Source organism: Mustela erminea, chromosome 1 (assembly GCF_009829155.1).
Source record: "Mustela erminea isolate mMusErm1 chromosome 1, mMusErm1.Pri, whole genome shotgun sequence".
NCBI classification, from domain to species: Eukaryota; Metazoa; Chordata; class Mammalia; order Carnivora; family Mustelidae; genus Mustela; species Mustela erminea.
In genome coordinates, this window is record NC_045614.1 from 167,214,215 (window position 1) to 167,234,039 (window position 19,825).

A 19,825-nucleotide genomic window follows, 5' to 3' on the forward strand; every position below is an offset into this window, starting at 1 on the left:
CTGTATACATAACAGACAGTAATTGTTGGATGAATTCATGTATTTTTCTAGCATTTCTTTCTTTTACTTATGTCCTGGTCTTCAGTCAAGATGGATTATTTGGATGTTTCCTGACATACCAGAAGTTACAGGTGTCCAAGTGCTCCTAATGCTGCTCCCGCTTATGGTTTTTATTTGCTCTGGCATTTATGTTCTGATTAATCCCTCAGAGTGAGTTTTGCTTATGATTCTGTCCCTACATCTTGTAGGGACAGCAACATGTTTTTGTCCCTACATCTCTTCTTAACCCCCCCTAAGCTCTTGTTTATCCTTTGTATTTATTATTTTTATTGTTTTAAAATTATTTGTCTAGCTATTTTACTTCCCATTAGACGATAAGCTCCATGAAATGAGGTTTATTTATTTATCCTTGAATGTCCTGAAGTACCTCAGCACAACGTCTCATATTTAGATTTCAGGAGTAAAGGAGTGTATGTGGGTATGTGCCTATGTGAGATGTGACAGGGACACAGTTTGCTTGTTTGATTGGGAGGCAACAGGCTGACAGGTAGGTATGCAGGTAGGTTGTCTTCGTTCAGGTCTGACTGTAACATTTACTAACTTTGTGACTTTGGACAAGCTCCTGGGTTTCTCCATGTATCAGTTTCTTTATCTATAAGATGTCGATAATAATAAACAATAATACTTCCTATGTAGTGTTGTCATAAAGGTTAAAAGAGTTAAAATCTACTGCTACTAAAAGCTAGAGATCAGTGTCCGGCATTTAGTAAGTACTCTGTATTGTGGAATAATTAACCAATTCAAACTTTTCATCTTCTTCTAAACTCTATTATATTAATTATTATGCGGATAATTTAGTTAATATTCAATTTTATGTGATGGATGTTCTATAGTCCCTAGAAATCTGAAAGCAAAAACCAAAAACAAATAATAAATTTTCTAAAACTGGGTGTAGGATAGAATATAAGACACTGCCCTGCTTACCGTGGAAAAAAATTATCTATTTAAAGCTCATTTTACTGCCTCTACCTTTGATTTCCTGGGGAAGTGGTACGGACCTTCTTCGGTTTCCTGTATTCTCCTTTCACTTTTAATAAGAAATGAAGGACAGTAGTTTCTCTACCTTTCCAGTGGGTGAGATAGATATCATTTTAGCATATTAACTAGGTCAGTGTTTCCTCTAGTCAAAGAAAAGGCAACTTAATCATATTTAATCCACAGTAGAAATTAAGGACCTGTACAAGGTAACTGGATGGCAGGAGCTCAGGAAAAAACTGACTTAGAACTCAAGAAATGATATTTAATATTTCTCTTATTTAGTCAACTTCTGTTATTGCCCATTTTTAAAAAATTCTAAAGGTCTTTATATTAATAAGGAAAATAAAATTAGAGGTCTATTTTGTATAACTCCTTATAACAAGATCTTAGATACAAAAAGCAAATAAGATGCCAAATTATAATTTTATATCTTTAAGCAATATGTATTCAATTTGGAGAAGAGAGTATATACAGAGTTAATAAATATTTAAACCAGGTCTGTGCCTTAGAAAGGTGCCTAAATAATGTTACAAATATGAAATTATTTACTAGCGGGGTCAGAGGACCACTCCGGCTTCGTGGAGGAGCTGGTATGTTGTATGGGTTGCACATATGTTAAGAAGGAGTCTGTTCCATGGAAAATGCTGTGATTGAGACTGAACTATTACAGTGTCTGCTGGAGATCAAAAGAAAGATAGAGATAACTTCAAGGTTACATAACCACCTTCATTTTTTCCTCATTTTGTTATTTTTTTCTTTCTCCTTCTTTTCACTCTGAGTGCTTCAGTAAGTGACCTTTACCTAGTGAAATCACCATGATTTAGGTTCTGATTATCATTCTTGAAACCATGATTTCATGGAACCAAGAGTATGTTTACAGAGTGGACACAATTTAACTGAGCTCATAAATTGCTCTATAACCGAGAATTTTTTTAAATTTACAATGATTGATGCCACTATCAGGCAGATGAGGATGTATATGTCACCATCAATAAATTATCAGTGGAGCCATTTCAGAATTCTTGGTGAAGATGGAACCCAAATAAGGGGTAGTGGTTTATGACCCACTGTAGGAGTTACCCTGTTTCAAGGACCCAAGTACTTGCAGCTGTTACTCTGTGCTTTGAAAGCTCTGTCCTATTCCATCCCTTTGTACTTTTCTTTTCCCTATACAAAGTTGCATTTTTAAAACTCTGTTCTTTGCAGCCCTGAGAACAATGGGAACCCATTGATGGGTTTTAGGCCTGGACCTGGTCCCTCTTGTATTTTTAGGTGGGTGACTTCTTGCTGAAGTATGGGTAATGAATGTGAGCAGTGGCTTCCAAACCCATTTGATTATATTCATTATTACTAACTTACTAAATACTTTTTTTCCCTTAACATAGCACATACCCTCCCCAATGTCCATCTATTAAATTATCATCTGCATACATACATATATTTTTGTATTAATAAAATGTAATCTCATATGTAAGACAAATAGTGGACATAAAATACAAAAAAGAATTTTTTAAAGAGTTTATATATTTATTTGACAGACAGAGATCACAAGCAGGCAGAGAGGCAGGCAGAGAGAGAGAGAGAGAGAGGAAAGCAGGCTCCCCACTGAGCAGAGAGCCTGATGTGGGGCTCGATCCCAGGACCCCGAGATCATGACCTGAGCCGAAGGCAGAGGCTCTTAACCCACTGAGCCACCCAGGCGCCCTGATAAAATACAAATTTTTAAAACTATGTAAAGGAGCACCTGGGTGGCTCAGTCAGTTAAGCATCTGACTCATGGTTTTGGCTCAGGTCATAACCTTCCAGTTGTGAGATTGAGACCTACATTGGGCTCCATGCTCAGCTCAGAGTTTGTTTCAGATTCTCACCACCTGACTCATTCTCATTTTCTCTATCTCCCTCTCTTTCTCAAATAAATAGTTTTCCAAAAAATAAAAATAAAAACTACATAAATATGTAAGTAGAATTTCAATATTTTCTTCTTATCCCAAAAAGGATCATCTTGTGTACCCTCTGGGGTCTAACTGCCTCCCCCACCCCTACATACTTTAGAAACTGAAAAATTAGAAGAGAAATAGAAGACTCATAGGTAGCATGCCGTTGTAGAAAACTAGGTAGCACTTATAATAAGATACATAAAATAATTCATATATAAAATAATACATGAAATGGAATCAATACACCAAATAACTTTACATATATGTAAGTAAAAGGAGTACATGCATTTGAGAATGATATAAAGATAAATTGAAGCATACCTAATTATTAAGCTATATGAGGCAGAAGAAAGGAGTCAAATGTGATTTCTCAATTTCTTACTTGAACAACTGGGGCCCTTTCAGTGAGAGAGGAAAAATAGGAAGAAGAGGGGATTTGGCATCCAGATAAGCTCAGTTTAGACTATGTTTGATTTTGTGTACCTAGATAAATCTGTGTGGTGATAAGCATTGGTAAGTTGGATATATAACCTTGAGACTATGGAAAGAATATAGAATAGGGTAGAGATTTTAGAATTGATGGTGTATCTATGAGAGTTTGCAGGTTGATAGCCTGTGGAGTATTTCTTGGCTTTATGAAATATTTGACAAAAAAATTAATAGTAACTTTTAAAAATTCATTTTCCATAAAAATAGTGTATTGAATTTCATTGAATAATTGGAAGTGACGGCACCACTAGATCGGAATTCTGACAGGGCAACATTTCTCTAGACCTGGGTGCCAGCTGCCCAGTTGAGACATGCTCTTCTTCAGTTCATTGCAGTCCTTAGCTGGATCTCTTTACTCATTTCTGTTAACTGCCTGGTTCCCAGATATTTGAGTTTGTAATCTCCGAAAGCTTTGTGAAGCCATTGATGTAGACCATGCAGAATGTGCAGGGAGAATGAAGAGGGACAGATGCTTAAAGAATTCTGATAAATGGGAGTGCCCAGGTGGCATAGTCAGTTAGAGTTGGACTCTTGGTTTTGGCTCAGGTCATGATGGTTGAGATTGAGCCCTGAGTCAGACTCCAAGCTGAGCCTGGAGTTTGCTTGAGATTCTCTCTCTCCTCCCTCTGCCCCTCTTGTTCATGCTCTCTCACTCTAAAAGAAATAAATAAATCTTAAAAAAAAAAAAAAGAATTCTGATAAATGAAGTGTGCATTGAAGAAATTTAAGAAAATGGAGGAATTGCCAGAAAAGCAGGGAAAAAAACACGAGGAGCATGGCGGAATTACACCTGCTAAAGGAAGACAGTATTTAAAGAAGGGAGGAGATGAACCAGATAATAGTACTTAAAGATCAAGCTAGATAAAGACCTTAACGTTTCCATTAGTTGCAGTAACATGAAGGCATTTAATATCTGATTTATTTTCTCTTTTAAGAAATTCTTTAAGTCTCCTTCATAGCCAAAGCTTTAATAGGCTCCATGTGTTTATGCAGTTTCTTATGTGAGGGTTTTAGAAGTGTTTTTGAAATTGGATATTTCTTTTGCTTCCGTTTAACTTAGATCTAGCAGACTTTGCTTATTGCTTGTCAACTCATTTCACCTTTGTAGAGAGATTTATGAGGAATTTTTTAAATTATGGACTTTGTTGTTTATAAGATAGGCTGGGCTCTTATTGCTAAAGAGAAGATCATTTTAAAGCCTTGCTTAAACCCTTCTGTGACAGGATTTTCTAATTTTAGGATCTATAACTTCCTGATTTTCTTTAATCTGACCTCAGAAGATAAAAGGTTATCTTGCTGTGATCCATGTAGCTCATGTGTCTTAAAACCTACCAAGTATCATTAACCTTTCAGAAACAATATACTGAAGAAAGTTGTGCAGTAGAAAGAAAAGAACAAATATTCATTGTTTTAAGACCAGAATCTATGTTTGTCTATGGTTAATGACTACTAAGTAGAAAAATTAAACATGGAATTTTGACATATTCTTACAGATTATATTTACAGTTCCTCTTCCTATCCCTTTTCACCAATACATTTTATTTATTTCAAAGCCAGAAAATAAATGGAATTATATCCAAAGTAATGCCATGCCTGTAGTAAATTTGTCATGTTCCAAAGTCTGGTCATGAGACCAGAAGTCAGAAAGCATCAAATCTATCATGTGAATGAGCTTACTGAGAAAATCAGGAATAATGTTGAAGAAACTATTTTCCTTATTTCTGCAATTTTATAAAAAGTATTTGTCTTGAAGTTTTACTTTCAGAATCTGAAAATGAGAATGATACTTGTCCATTTTACAGAGAAGTAATGCTTGTCTACACTATAGACCAAATGTTATGAATGTTTTTGAGAAAAAAAAAAACCCTAAATATGCAATGTATGTGTCTTTCTGCATGAGAGTCAAGAGTTTTCACAGAAATGATTAGATCTAATTATGAATATCCTTGATAACCATGGTTACCATTGTGTCCATGAGGAGTTGTAAGGTAACTATTTGATGAGAATTTTGATACGGTTTTTGTGTGGGTTGCTGGAAAATATTTGCTTTTCAAAAACAAACAAAAACTTTCATGTCTAGAAACATTTGTGATGGAAGAGTAAGAACAGTAGAGCCTGATAACAGTCTATTTCCATATTCTGTAACAAAATACAGATATAAGTGCAGAAAAATATTGGATTTAGGGAATAACTATATGTAATGTATCAACAGACTTAGGAGTCACAGTACTAATATTTGCATCCATAATAAAAATCAAAACATATAAAACGTCTTATGAATGTTTCATTATCTTCTGAACAAAACTAGCCCTCAACTTAAAGGTATTGACACTGAATATATCTTTGTTGGTCAAAGTGAATTTTCTGACCAAATTCAAATGAAATTAAAAATAGGAATGGGTTAATACAGATAGAACAGATTTTCATTTTTTTAAAATCAAGGTGACATTTTATCTCCTTTAGCTAGAAGGAATTTGAAACAACTACTGTCAACACCCCACCCCCACCTCAACAACAAAACCAGCAACCAACAAATACACATTGACTTCCTTGTTTATATTATGACAAGTACTACATCTGTTCCCACATTTTCTTCTTTTTCAAGTTTTTATGTAAAAATTTGTAAAGCCTTATATATTCAGTTTAATATACATACAGAAAAGTATACAAAGCATAAGTGTAAGGCAAAGAATTTTCATGACGTGAACACACCAGTGCAAATGCCACCAAAATAAATAGCGTATTACCTGTAATTCCGAGCACCCCTTCCCCCAACCTCTCAGCAAGTTCCATACAGTCACTGTCTGCTCATGGTATCCTGACTCCTAGCTTCATGGAATCATTCATAGTTGAAATTCTACAACTATGTTCTTTTAAAAAAAAATCTGGCTCCTTTCATTCTTTGTTTATGAAATTGACCCAGGTTCTGCTCCGGGACGGACTGTTCATTCTTCTTGCTCCATTGTGCAGCTATACCATACTTTGCCTATCAGTTCTATTCATGATGGCCGTTGGGTTCTTCCTCCTCTGGGTTATTAGCAGTAGTGCTATTATGAACTTTTTTAAAATATATTTTTAAAAACCCATATATGCATATCTGTTGGATGTATCTAGGAATGGAATTGCTGGCTTCTAGTTTCTGCATAGTTTTAGACTTAGTAGCTTTTAAGAGTTTTCTAAAGTGGCTTACCAACCGAATCACCTTTGAGCAGTGCCTAAAGGTTCCTGTTGCTCTGTATCTTCTCCAACCCTTTGATATCCTTTGTGATTTTTTTTTCTTCATAAACCATACTAGGGAGGTCAAGTGGAATCTCACTGTGTTTTTAATGTACACTTCTCTGATGACCAGTGAAGCTGAATATATCTTTGTTTATTGAACATTTTGATTTCTTTGTGTATGTGAAAATCATTTGTCCAATTTTGAGTAGTTATTATAAATATTTAGATAGGACTCTTTTGTCAATTATATGTTTCTCCCAATGTGTGTTTCCTTTTCCCCTTTGTTAGTGATCTCTCTTCATGAATGCAGGTTTTAATTTCTCTTTTTCTTTATCCTTTGAGCATTTTGGGTCCTGTTTAAATTTTTTGCTTGCTCTAAAGTATTAAAGATATTCTGTAGTTTCTACTAAAAAAAAAACCCTTTAACCTTAGACCTAAATATCAAAGATAAAACAATAATCTAAAATAAAACTTTTATATAGTATTAGGGGAGAGTCAAGATTCAGTTTCTTCCATATGTACATCCATTTGACCCAGCAGCATTTATTGAAAACCTCATTCCCCACTGCCGTTAAATTTTATTTAAATCTTATCTGCATATCCAATTTCCAAATATGGTTGTATTTCTTTCTAAAATTATTGTTTTGTTTCCATCTATTTGTTTATTCTTGTGTAGTTATCACACTGTCTTAATTAATACAGAGTGTGAGTTTGTCAGTGTTGTTTTTATTGAAGACGGGCTTCATTATTCTTGGCTTTTGACGTCTCCCTATAAGGTTTAGAATCAGCCTACCATTTCCTACTACAAATAGATCTCCTAGAATTTTTGATTGCGGTTATATTAAATCTGAGAGTGAGTTTGGGGATTATTGATATCTTTAGAATATTGAATCTGTCAGTCCATTAAAGTGTTCTATCCCTTTGTGTCTTTTATACCTCTGATTGTGTGTGTATTTGTGTTTATCTCTTGGTGTTGCTCATCTTTTGTTAACTTCATTCCTGTTTTTTTAGTATTTTCAGATGCTATTGTAAAAATCAAGTATTTTTAAGTTTTATTTTCTAATGTTGCATTGCTTATTTATAGAAATCAACTGATTTTATATTAGTTTTATATTCTGAAACTATGTTGAATTCTCTTATTCCTTCTCATAGTTCAATATGTAAATTCTTTTGTATTTCTTTCATATAAAATCATGTCCAAGGCAAATACTGTTACAATTTTTGTTTTTGATTCTTCTTATGATTATGAAATATATTTTAAAACAGTTGTAGCATGTCTTTTATGTCACTATTTCTAATAAACTTCTGGCTGTAGAGAAAAATAAAATAATCACTTCAACTCCCACCATGTTCAGTTCTTATCAGTTAAAATGTGTATTGATCTCTCTGGACATTTTTTAGATAGTTTTTAGCATTGGATCATAAAGGACATACAATTTCAAAAATGCTATTCCCATTTAAGAATGTCATGGACACTTTTCCATGACAATATTCTTTTGTACAACTGTGAATTGCTGTTAAAATATTATAATCTTTGAATATAGTATGTCTTATTATTACCATTGAGCACATTTGTTTTTAATTTTTTACTATGATGAACAACACTGTATTGAAGAGACTTATGGGTGGATATATGTGCTGCTGTGTGTTTATTTATTTATTTTTGACATAATTTTGTGAGGTAAAATCCCTAGAAATAGGCTTTCAGGGTCAAAAAATATAGGCTTTTGAAACTTGTTGCCAAATTGCCTTTTAGAAATTCTGTATAAATTCTCACTCACACCAGAAGTATATGACTTTTCAAAAACTAGCCTTTGTTGAGATTTTTTTTTTTTTTTTTTTTTTGGTGATAATCTCCTAACAATTTTTGTCTTCCATTCCTTTTATTTTGTTTTATTTTTTTAAACTGCAAGATTTTCAAATTGGAATACCCAATACACTCTTCTACTTTTGTGGAAGAGGAGAAAAGCCTGGAAGATTTGAGTGACATGTCAGTTGCTGACCTACTGACACATTTTCAGTTTTTTTTCCATGTATCTGTTTTTATCTGAAAGGACACTCACTCTGTTTTCAAAACAATAAATAAAGTTACTCTTATTTTCTTGGTAAACAGACCAAGACTTCTCATCTAACAATAAAATAATGTATTAAGTTCTTATCTCTCCTGACATGATAAGAACAGACTGTTACTCTTTCAGTCCTCAAAAGATTTCTGTGTAGTAGAGAAAGCAGGTGGAGCACAAATACTGGGCTCCTCCTCCATGTAACACTCCCTTGCTTTCCCTAGACACCGTTTAATTTAGTTATACAAATCTTAGTTGCACACCTTGTTTGTTTTGGGTAAAGGTGAATAAGATACAATTCCTGTTCTTTTTTTTTTTTTTTAAGATTTTATTTATTTATTTATCAGAGAGAGAGAGAGAGAGGGAGAGCAAGCACAGGCAGACAGAGTGGCAGGCAGAGTCAGAGGGAGAAGCAGGCTCCCCGCCGAGCAAGGAGCCCGATGTGGGACTCGATCCCAGGACGCTGGGATCATGACCTGAGCCGAAGGCAGCTGCTTAACCAACTGAGCCACCCAGGCGTCCCTACAATTCCTGTTCTTAAGGAGCTACATCTCATGGGGTTTCTAAGGCACATCCATCGTTTTCTATAATAACTTTTGCACATGGCACAACACGACTTATTTCCAAGTCTTTACACTTAATTAGATTGTGACTTTATTTATATTTCTGTTCTGAACTTACAAAAATGCCTGAACATATATAGTCTTTCTTTGGCAAATTATTTAACCTCCTTAGGCTTCGGTTTTCCCATCTGTATCGTGAAAATAAATATATTATCTGCCTCATGCTATTATTGTGACAAACTCCAGTAATAGATATTATAATAGCATCTGGTGATTGGCGGAAAGAGTAGATAATCAACCAATCAATCAATAAAAATGACATCAATAAATGGCAGCTCTTATTCCTACTGGAAGTTTAAAAATCCTGAAATCATTACTATTTTAAGTGTCTAGCTAACCTTTGGCCTTGTATTCCATTCTTTGTGGATTAACAACTACTTGTACTTTTAGTAGATTTTAAAATTAATTCAACTTGTAATTAAAGTGATTTATAATTGTAAGTGGCAAAAAGGACCGATTAAAGTATTTTTGGATTGGTGAGAGCTTGAAGCTTTTATGTTCTATTCCTTTTCTTTTTCTTCCTCATTTCTATTCCCAGTTCTCTGCCAGCACAATGAAGTTTGTATGTATTTGTCAAACAATTTTCATTAATATTTTCTCTGACTTCATCTCTAGGGAAAAAGAATAGAAACTACTACTCTCTATTGTTGCTATAGCTTAATTAAAGGTGTGAAAAGCTATCCTCTCCTTCACCCCCCCACACACACACACATCAGGAAAGAAGGTAGCAACCTGAAATCTTGAAATCCTCTTTGGAAAGGTTAGCTCCTTAGTGCAACAGTTTTAGAACCTGGTTGGTTTTTTTGTTGTTGTTGTTGTTTTTCCTTTTTTTTAAGAAGTCATTGCACACCATTTCTGTTCTTCACTCATGAAATCCTCTTCCTTCCCACCATTTTCTATGGTGGGTGGCTCAGCTGATAAAGAAAAAGTATCTGTTGCACAAATTGTATATGTAGTTAGTTAACCAGATAATGCCCTTTCTTCTTAATCCCTGTTAAAACCCTTAATTAAGCTTGTTTGGACCTTTATCACAAGTGAACTGAACAAGTGTCATTTACACAAGTACTAGGGAAATGTGGCTTGCTCCTTTGTAAATTATTGTTCCAAAGTGGTATGTTAGACTACAGTTTTAGAAGTTCATACATTTTTTAAGAATTTGTTCTGGGAAATCATTGGGTATTGAAAAGAGTTATGATCTGCAAGCGCCTTAAATATTGGGATGAAGATAACTTTTTTATGATAACATATCAAAGGCGTCTATCCAGTTGATGTACTTTTTATACTTCATATGCAAGACAGGTTTCTTTTAACATGTGCATACAAAAATAAAACATATAACATTCTTAAATCAGTAGTTTTTGTATAATTTTTTTAAAAATTTGAATATTATGGTTCATGTCCCTTTTATGCATTGAATATTTGAACCTTAATTTGGAAAAGAAAAATGTGCTGCTTAAGCATTACTTTCGCGGTAACTGTAATGAAACTGGACACAATTGCATATTTTCACTTTGCCATAAATCAATTAGCCTTCTAACATTATCATAAATTTTCCTTGTTTTCTTAAAACAGCAGCATTTTGTTAACCTTAATCAGAGCCTGACGTGTGTTTCTTCTAAATGGTGTCTGATGTGGTGTGTCTCTTCGGTTCTCTGTGGTTTCCTGTTTTTTTCATACATAGAGGAAAGCCTTTTGATGTATTCAGCCTCATATTTTTCTTTCTTTTAGTGGTATATCAAACCTACACCTTCTTATAAAGTAGCATAGTATCGTCAGCCTGCCCCACCATTCATTTATTCGTCTTGCCGTAGATCACTCCTTCTCTGAATTCCTCCAGTACTTCCTTGTACATCCCACCCCACCCCACCCCAGGTATTTTTTTTTTAAGTATCACACATCTTATTTCTACCCTGTGTGTATCTTTTTCAAGGACAGATGATATCGTGTATTTTCATAATTGTATTTACCCACAGTGCCTTAGCAATTATGAGATCAGTGACTCTCAAAGTGTTGCCCCCAGATCAGCCAGCAGTGTCAGCATCACTTGGGAACTTATTAGAACTTGAAGTTCTCCAGCCCCACCTCAGTCATAGTGAGTTAGAATGTCCTGGGTTGCGGACCAGCAATTTCTGTCTTAACAAGCCCTTCAGTGATCCCTATGAATGCTCAAGTTTGACAACCACTGCAGTAGATAATTACTGAATGAATATGTAATTGTACCCTTATGGCAGTGCTTCACTGGGAGGATTAGTATAGCATAGGGCCGGTGTACTCCATTATGCCTGAGTCTTTTACTTCTTAAGAGATACTAATAAAGAAAAACCTAAGGCTTAAATATTTATAATCTTATAAGAGGGTGTGTATAGCTCTTATGATGTCCTATTGTGAAAACAGCAGCTTAAAATTTTAAAAACGTCAATGATTTCTTTCTTTCACCTATTCAGGAGTAGGCATTTAACATTCCAAAAGGAGGAAAATGAACTAAGGGAGGAATAATGAGTATTACTTATTTTCATGGTGGGTGAGGAGGTGGTGAGTGTCAGAAACTGGCCAGGTGGAGGACAGACTGGGAGACTTCCTTGCATATCATTTTTTTTCCTCTTCTAAATTTTTAAACTTTATGTGTTACTTAATAAAAATTTTGCTGCATGATATTTAAGAAAAGTAAAAAGTTTTGAATAAATATGTTTCTATATGCTAGCCAGTGTGGTCGGTTAAACAATTTAAAATTTCCCTTTGTATTAATACAAAAGGTTAGATAATGCACTCTTTTTCTGCAGAGTACAAGGCGGGTAATGGCTAAAATGCCCTCCTGACTTTCCACCTGAGCTTTCTCAAAATGGTGGATTACTCTTTTGTGCCATGAATAAAGAATTCCTACTATTGTACGCACCCATAGTCTTAGAGTTATTTTAAAGAAATAAAGAGGGGAATAATTTAACTTGATTTAAAGTCAAATGATCTTATGTACACCAGAGGTCAGATACACAGAACTTTGACCTCATCACTTCTTTTGAATGTATTTTTGGAAATATCTTGATAGCCAAGGATTGTTTGAGCGAGAAATTGACTTAGATTTTTGTCTCATTCTTAGCAAATGGAAAATAAGCCAATTAGCAAAACCCATTACCGGTGTTGTAAATTATGAACACCTATTAGTCTTTTTTGTCAACTATTTGTCTTTTAGTACAAATGCAATTGATTATATTAATGTTATGATTGAATTGTGCTTTTCAGTGGAAGCTAGTCTTAAATGACACTTGATTCAATTCCTTTTTTTTTTTCTTTATTTTTCTTTTCCTTGCACAGAACTATTGTACCATGGAAAGTATTCAGACAGTGCCTTCATGAGGTTCATCAGATTAGCTCTGGCCTGGAAGCAATGGCTCTGAAATCAACAATTGATTTAACTTGTAATGATTACATTTCAGTTTTTGAATTTGATATTTTTACCAGGCTTTTTCAGGTAAGCTTCCTATGTCTTCATCCTTTCCTCTCTCCTGATCTCCCTCCCTGTGTGAGCATGTGAGGTGCATGGGTTCATTTGTGTGTACGTGTGTATGTACAGCTCTCTCACAGTCATAAACATATGAGAAATCATGTCATTTTCAGTAGTCTCTAATTTTGAAGTCACTGATGTAAGTTTTTGGTCACTGCTGTATGTTGAAGGCTTAAGTTCGAAGGACCAAGTGCTATGAGGCTGATGATTGCTTGTTAGCTTTGAGAAGATTCAGGCAGAAGAGCTTGGTTTCTGAATTTCCTATTTAGTTTTTCATTTTAATTTGTCTTTTTTAGCCCAGTGACTAACAGAATGCAAATTTTACAGGTGGGCATTTGCTGAGGTTGTATCCCAACTTCTCGAACCCTTTGTCTCTTTCATTTGGTGAAAAAGGAAATAGTAAACTTGGCAATAAATAGTAAATTTATCAGGTTCTCTATAGGAGATTCCAATGGTGTATACTGTTTTACAACTTATATTGTTCATTCAATCATATGTTATAAACATTTTTTCATGTCAGTAAATCTTTTTCATTAATAAAATTATTAATTTTCATTTGCTACATAATAGTCCATCAAAATAGTATGTCATTGATTTAACAAATTCCTCTTTTGGAAAATTTAGGCTTTGTTTTTGTTTTTCTTTTCTTGTTTCTTCACTAATATGCATGACGGTGACATTAACCTTCTAGTCCTGTTGTTTTTATTTTTTAATCTGTCCTTTATAAATTTCTTCACATAGCTTTTCAGAAGCAAGTGTCATTGAATGATGAAAGCTGGATGCTATCATTTTATTCTTTTGTAGATCTTCATGGAATTAGACATGAAGACTTGAAATTTGTGTCTTGAATTTGACTCTGCCACTGAATTGTATATCATCTATGACATTCAATTCAAGTAGTCACACAATGAAAGAATTCCACTTAAAATCTTTATGATTGTAGTAATTCTATATTAAGTGAGGTAAATTGATCAGAAAACAGACTTGCTTGTATTCTGATGCAATTTTTTATTGTTTTAGTCTATAGTAAGATTTATTCTGTTTGAAACATGCTTTCAACAAATGTTGGAGTATAATATTGGTTTTCATGTTTCCCATGTTATAAGAATTTCCCTTCTCTGATTTATGATTCTCCTTGGCATGAGTTTGCAAGGATCTGGTGACTGATTTATGTAAGAAAATCAAATTGTGGGGGATTAACTTTTAATTTATGAAAGAACCTGTTAACAGAAGGCAAATTAACTCTTGTCAACAATACTTATAGAATACATTTTGTTTTATTACAACTTTAAGATCATAATTCTACCTGAGTGTATAGGGTAAGAGACTAGATTAATGATTGCAGAAATTGTGCTTTTGCATATTTTCAGTTTACACTAGTTTCATGATTATTCCCTTGGTATATATAGGCACATCTAGAAGATGCTGCAGGGTCATTCAGTTCCGGACCAGTGCAATAAAGTGAATATCACAATAAAGCAAGAGCAAGTCAGAATTTTTTTTCTTTTGGTTTTCTAGTGTATCTAAAAGTTACATTTACACTATACTGTAGCCTATTACATGTGTAATAGTACATGTCCTTAAAAAGCAATGTATACACCTTAATTTAAAAATACTTCATTGCTAAAAAAAATCTATCACCCAACCTTTCAATGAGTTGTAATCTTTTTGCTGGTGCAGAGTCTTTGCCTCAGTGTTGCTGACTGCTAACTGATCAGGGTGGTGAAGGCTGGAGTGGTAGCAGCCATTTCTTAAAATAAGACAACAATGACGTTTGCTGCGCTGATTGTTCTTCTTTCACCAACAACTTTTCTGTAGCACATGATATTGTTCGCAAGCATTTGACCCGCAGTAGAACTTTCAATATTGGAGTCAATCCTCTTAAACCCTGATGCTGCTTTATCAACTAATATTCTGAATCTTTTATTGTCATTTCAACAGTTTTCACAGCATCTTCACCAGGGGTAGCTTCTCTGTCCAGAAACTATTTTCTTCACCCATTCCTAAGGAGCAGTTCCTCAGCCGTTAAGGTTGTTATCATGAGATTGCCGTAATTCAGTATCATCTTCAGGCTCCGCTTCTAATTCTAGTTCTCTTGCTGTTTCTACCACATCTACAGTTACTTCCTCCACAGAAGCCTTAAACCCCTCAGAGTCATCCATGAGAGCTGGAATCAACCTCTTTCAAACTCCTGTGAATATTGGTATTTGGACCTCTTTCCATGAATCACAGATATTCTTAATGGGATCTAGACTAGTGAATCCTTTCCAGAAAGTTTTCAGTTAACTTTGCCCAGAATCACTATCTAAGGAAGCTATAGCCTTACAAAATGTATCTTTTTAGTAATAAGACTTGAGGGTGCCTGGGTGGCCCAGTGGTTGAGCATTCAGCTCTTGCTTTCGGTCTAGGTCATGATCTCATGGGTCATGAGATGGAACCCTGCATCAGGCTCCACACTCAGTGGGGAGTCTGCTTCAAGGACTCTCTCCCTCTACTCCTCTCGTATTCTTTCTCTCTCTTTCAAATTTAAAAAAAAAAATCTTTAAAAAAAAATAAAAAGACTTGAAAGGTGAAATTAATCCTTGATCCATGGGCTGTTGTGTTGACAGGAATGAAAATAATTAATCTCATTGTACATCTCATCGAAGCCCTTGGATGACTGTGCATCAACAACAAGCACTGATATTTTTGAAAGGGAGCTTTTGCCTGGAGAAGTACATCTAAAAAGTAGGCTGAAACTCTTCAGTAAACCAGTTTGTAATCAGGCGTGTTGTCATCCAGGCTCTGTAGTTCCATTTCTAGAGCACAGGCAGAGTAGATACAGCATAAATCTTGGGCCCTAGAATTTTCAGAATGGTAAATGAGCATGGACTTCAACTTAAGTCACCAGCTGTATTAGCCCCTAACAAGAGTCAACCTGTCCTTTGAAGCTTTGAAGCCAGGAACTGACTTTTCCTCCCTAGCTATGAAAGTCCTAGGTGTCATCTTCTTCCAACAGAAGGCCATTTAATCTCCACTGCAAACCTCTTGTTTAAGGTAGCCACCTTCATTAGTGGTTATAGCCAGATCTTCTGGATAACTTGCTGCAGCTTCTACATCAATCAGCACCTGTTGCTTCACCTGGCACTTTTATGTTACGGAGATGGCCTCTTTCCTTAAACCTCATGAGCCAACCTCCGCGGGCTTCATACTTTTCTTCCACAGTTTCCTGACCTTCTCAGCCTTCCTAGAATTAAGGAGTTAGGGCATTGCTCTAGATTAGGCTTTCATTTAAGGGAAGGTTATGGCTGGTCTGGTCTGCTCTCCAGACCAGTGAAACTTTCTCTGTATCAGCAATAAGGCTGTTTTGCTTTCTTATCATTTGTGTGCTCCTTGGCCTAACACTTTTCGTTTCCTTCAAGAACTTCTTCTTTGCTTTCACAATTTGGCTATTTGGTGCAGGAGGCCTAGCTCTCAGTCTCTGTTGTCTTTCAGCTGCCTTCCTCGTTCAGCTGAATCATTTCTAGTTTTTGATTTAAAGGAAGCTAAGTGTGAGGACTTTCTTTCACTTGAACATGTAGAGGACATCATAGGGTTATTAATAGGCCTAATTTCAGTATTGTTGTGTTTCAGGGAATAGAGAGCCCGAAGAAAAGGAAAGAGATGGGGGAACAGCTAGTCAGTGGAGCAGTCAGAACACACATTCTGGGTTACCTTTAACATCTTATGGGGTGCAGTTTGTGATATCCCTGAAAATTTATAGTAGCAACATTAAAGATCACAGATTACTACAACAGATATAATGATGATTTAAATATCTGAAATATTTTAAGGATCACCAAATATGGGGTGCAGGGGTGGCTCAGTCACTTAAATGTCTGACTCTTGACTTTGGCTCAGGTCATGATCTCAGGGTCCTGATATCAAGCCCCGTGTCTCAGGCTCTGTGCTCAGTGGGGAGTCTGCTTGAGATTCTCTCTCCCTCTCCCACTGCCCCTCCCCCTGCTTGCTCTTTCTCTCTCTCTCTCTCAAATAAACAAATAAATCTTTTTAAAAAATTACCAAAATAATGTCAGGGACTTGGAGTGAACAAATGCTATTGGAAAATGGTGCATGATAGAATTGCTCAGTGTAGGGTTACCACAGACCTTCAGTTTGAAAAAAAAACAAAAACAACAACAACAAAGTATCTGTGAAGTGCAGTAAAGCAAAGCACAATAAAACGAGGTATGCCAGTGTACGCCATTAGCTTACTTTTCTCAATGATTTTAATGATACATTTTATAAAAAGATTATGTTAGCCAATACTATTTTTATAGTATTTTATAATACCATTTTATAACAGAACCTCTCCATTCTTTAAAGGTTTTTGATAATATTACAAATAGTTCATTTCACATAACACAAAGACATTTGAAGTAGTAGAAGTTTTGTTTCTTTCCCTTGTGAAAGAAGAGAAAAAAATTATTTTCCTACCTTAAACCTAACTGTTCATTCTAGGAAGAGTGTGTTTTTTATGGGGAGCCTAGATGACTTTTTAAATGCTAGAATGCGGGCACCTGGGTGGCTCAGTGGGTTAAGCCGCTGCCGTTGGCTCGGGTCATGATCTCGGGGTCCTGGGATCGAGTCCTGCATCGGGCTCTCTGCTCGGCGGGGAGTCTGCTTCCCTCTCTCTCTCTCTCTCTCTGCCTGCCTCTCCATCTACTTGTGATCTCTCTCTGTTAAATAAATTAATAAAATCTTTAAAAATAAATAAATAAATAAATATAAATAAAACTAAATAAATAAATAAATAAATAAATAAATGCTAGAATGCCTCGGTTATGTGTCAAAGTTATGAGGGCACCTTAATGTTGGTTACACACTTAACCCAACTATTATTTAATATGTGCACATATTTTCTTATAAGCTGCTTCACTTAAAAACAGTGCAGGTATTCTTAATACTCTAAGTAATGTGTGTCTTATTTATGTTTCCTGAGATGAGAGGAAAAGAATCATTTTAAGTAGAGTTACTGTGAAAAAAATTTTTTTTAATTTATTTTTGTTATGTTATGTGAGTCCCCCTACAGTACATTATTAGTTTTTGATGTGGTGTTCTATGATTCATTTTGTGTGTGTAACACCCAGTGCTCCTTGCAATATGTGCTCTCCTTAATACCCATCACCAGATATTTAAATCATGATTATATCACCCATCCTCCTATCCGCCTCCCCTCTGAAACCCTCAGTTTGATTCCTAGAGTCCATAGTTCTCTCATGGTTCATCTCCCCCCCCCCCGATTCCCCCCACTTCATTTTTCCCTTCCTTCTCATAATGTCCTCCATGCTATTCCTTATTTACCACAAATAAGTGAAACCATATGATAATTGTCTTTCTCTGCTTGACTTATTTCACTTAGCATAATTTCCTCCAGTCCCTTCCATGTTGATATAAAAGTTGGGTATTCATCCTTTCTGATGGCTGAGTAATATTCCATTGTGTATATGGACCACATCTTTATCCATTTGTCTGTTGAAGGGCATCTTGGCTCTTTCCACACTTTGGCTATTGTGGACACTGCTGCTATGAACATTGGGGTGCATGTGGCCCTTCTCTTCACTACATCTGTATCTTTGGGGTAAATACCCAGTAGTACAATTACTGTACTACTCTATAGTAAGGTAGAGGGTAGCTCAATTTTTAACTTTTTGAGGAACCTCCACACTGTTTTCCAAAGTGGCTGTACCAGCTTGCATTCCCACCAATAGTGTAAGAGGGTTCTCCTTTCTCCATGCCTCTCCAACATTTGTTTCTTGCCTTGTCAATTTTTCTTACTCTAACCGGTGTAAGGTGGTATCACAATGTGGTTTTAATTTGAATTTCCCTGATGGCTAATGATGATGAACATTTTTTCATGTGTCTGTGAGCCATTCATCTGTCTTCTTTGGGGAAGTATCTGTTCATGTCTTCTGCCCATTTTTTGACTTGATTATTTGTTTTGGGGTATTGAGTTTGAGAAATTTTAAATAACAAAACCAAAAAATACCTGTAGACCAAATATGCCTAGTCTCTTCTATTTTTTTTTTTTTTCATTTTTTTTCCTCTTTTAAAAGATATAATTGTGGAAGTAAATGAAGAACTCTCATTAGCTCCATTACGCCTCTGTGATTCTTCACTTCTTTTGGTTTCATTATTCAGATTTTTTAACTAATCATACATGTACCTTAAAATTAGTTCCATGCATAGAAAAGTAAATGTATTAACTTTTACTGAAATTTTATTTTTATACAACTTTAAAAATTGAGTAGTAGGTTTTCTTAAGTTATAATTATGTATCCTATATGAAAAATATTTTATGAGTACTGTAACTGGATGAACATATGTTCCTCTGCCGTCACAGTGGTGATGGTTCATTAGCAGTGAATTCTAACACCTCTAAGTTGGTGGTAGTGGGGTATTTATCAGAATGGGCTCTGAAAGTGTGAGGTACAACGCTCAAGATTGGAATCTCACATAGCAGAAGGGTTGGAAGAACTCATCACTGGGCACTAGGAGATGAAGTTGAGAATTGTCTGGGAAATGAAAGAAGGGAAGAAAAGACCATAAAGCTGGTTACTAGTTACGTACTTTTCCTCGCTTCCCTTATCCTCACATTCTGCCAGAACTTTAACAAATGCTGGGAAGTCATTGGAACAGTCTTGCAGTGGCTACCTCCCTCATTTCCTCTTTCTTCTGCCTTTAATCTTCTCTTTCTCCTCTCCAGGTAGTTCAGAGATGCTGGGACTAGCCGGTGCTAAAATCCTGGAATGGAAATGGGGGGATTTTGCTTCTCTCTTCCCTCTCCCTGGGACTGTTGCTCCCCTTCTCCTTCCATTTCCCCACTACTAGAGAAGATTGGGTTCCTGAGAAATGGGGCAAGAGATCTGGGGGGTGGTGGCATAAGGAATATGTGATTTGGGGGAATGTATTTGTGACTATGGAATAGGGAGCAAAAGA

General features: G+C 35.5%; 1 protein-coding gene across 11 annotated transcripts in view; it reads left to right on the forward strand.

Moving 5' to 3' along the window:
* Positions 1-19,825, forward strand: part of CBLB (Cbl proto-oncogene B) — a 221,116-nt gene that overhangs the window by 97,758 nt on the left and 103,533 nt on the right. For 10 of the 11 annotated variants that reach the window (XM_032350105.1, XM_032350058.1, XM_032350063.1 and 7 more), the window contains exon 5: positions 12,679-12,835. The exons of the other annotated variant lie outside the window; for it this stretch is intronic. In XM_032350105.1, coding sequence (XP_032205996.1) covers positions 12,679-12,835 — 157 coding nt within the window. The remainder of the gene's footprint in view (positions 1-12,678; positions 12,836-19,825) is intronic. 11 annotated transcript variants of the gene reach the window in all.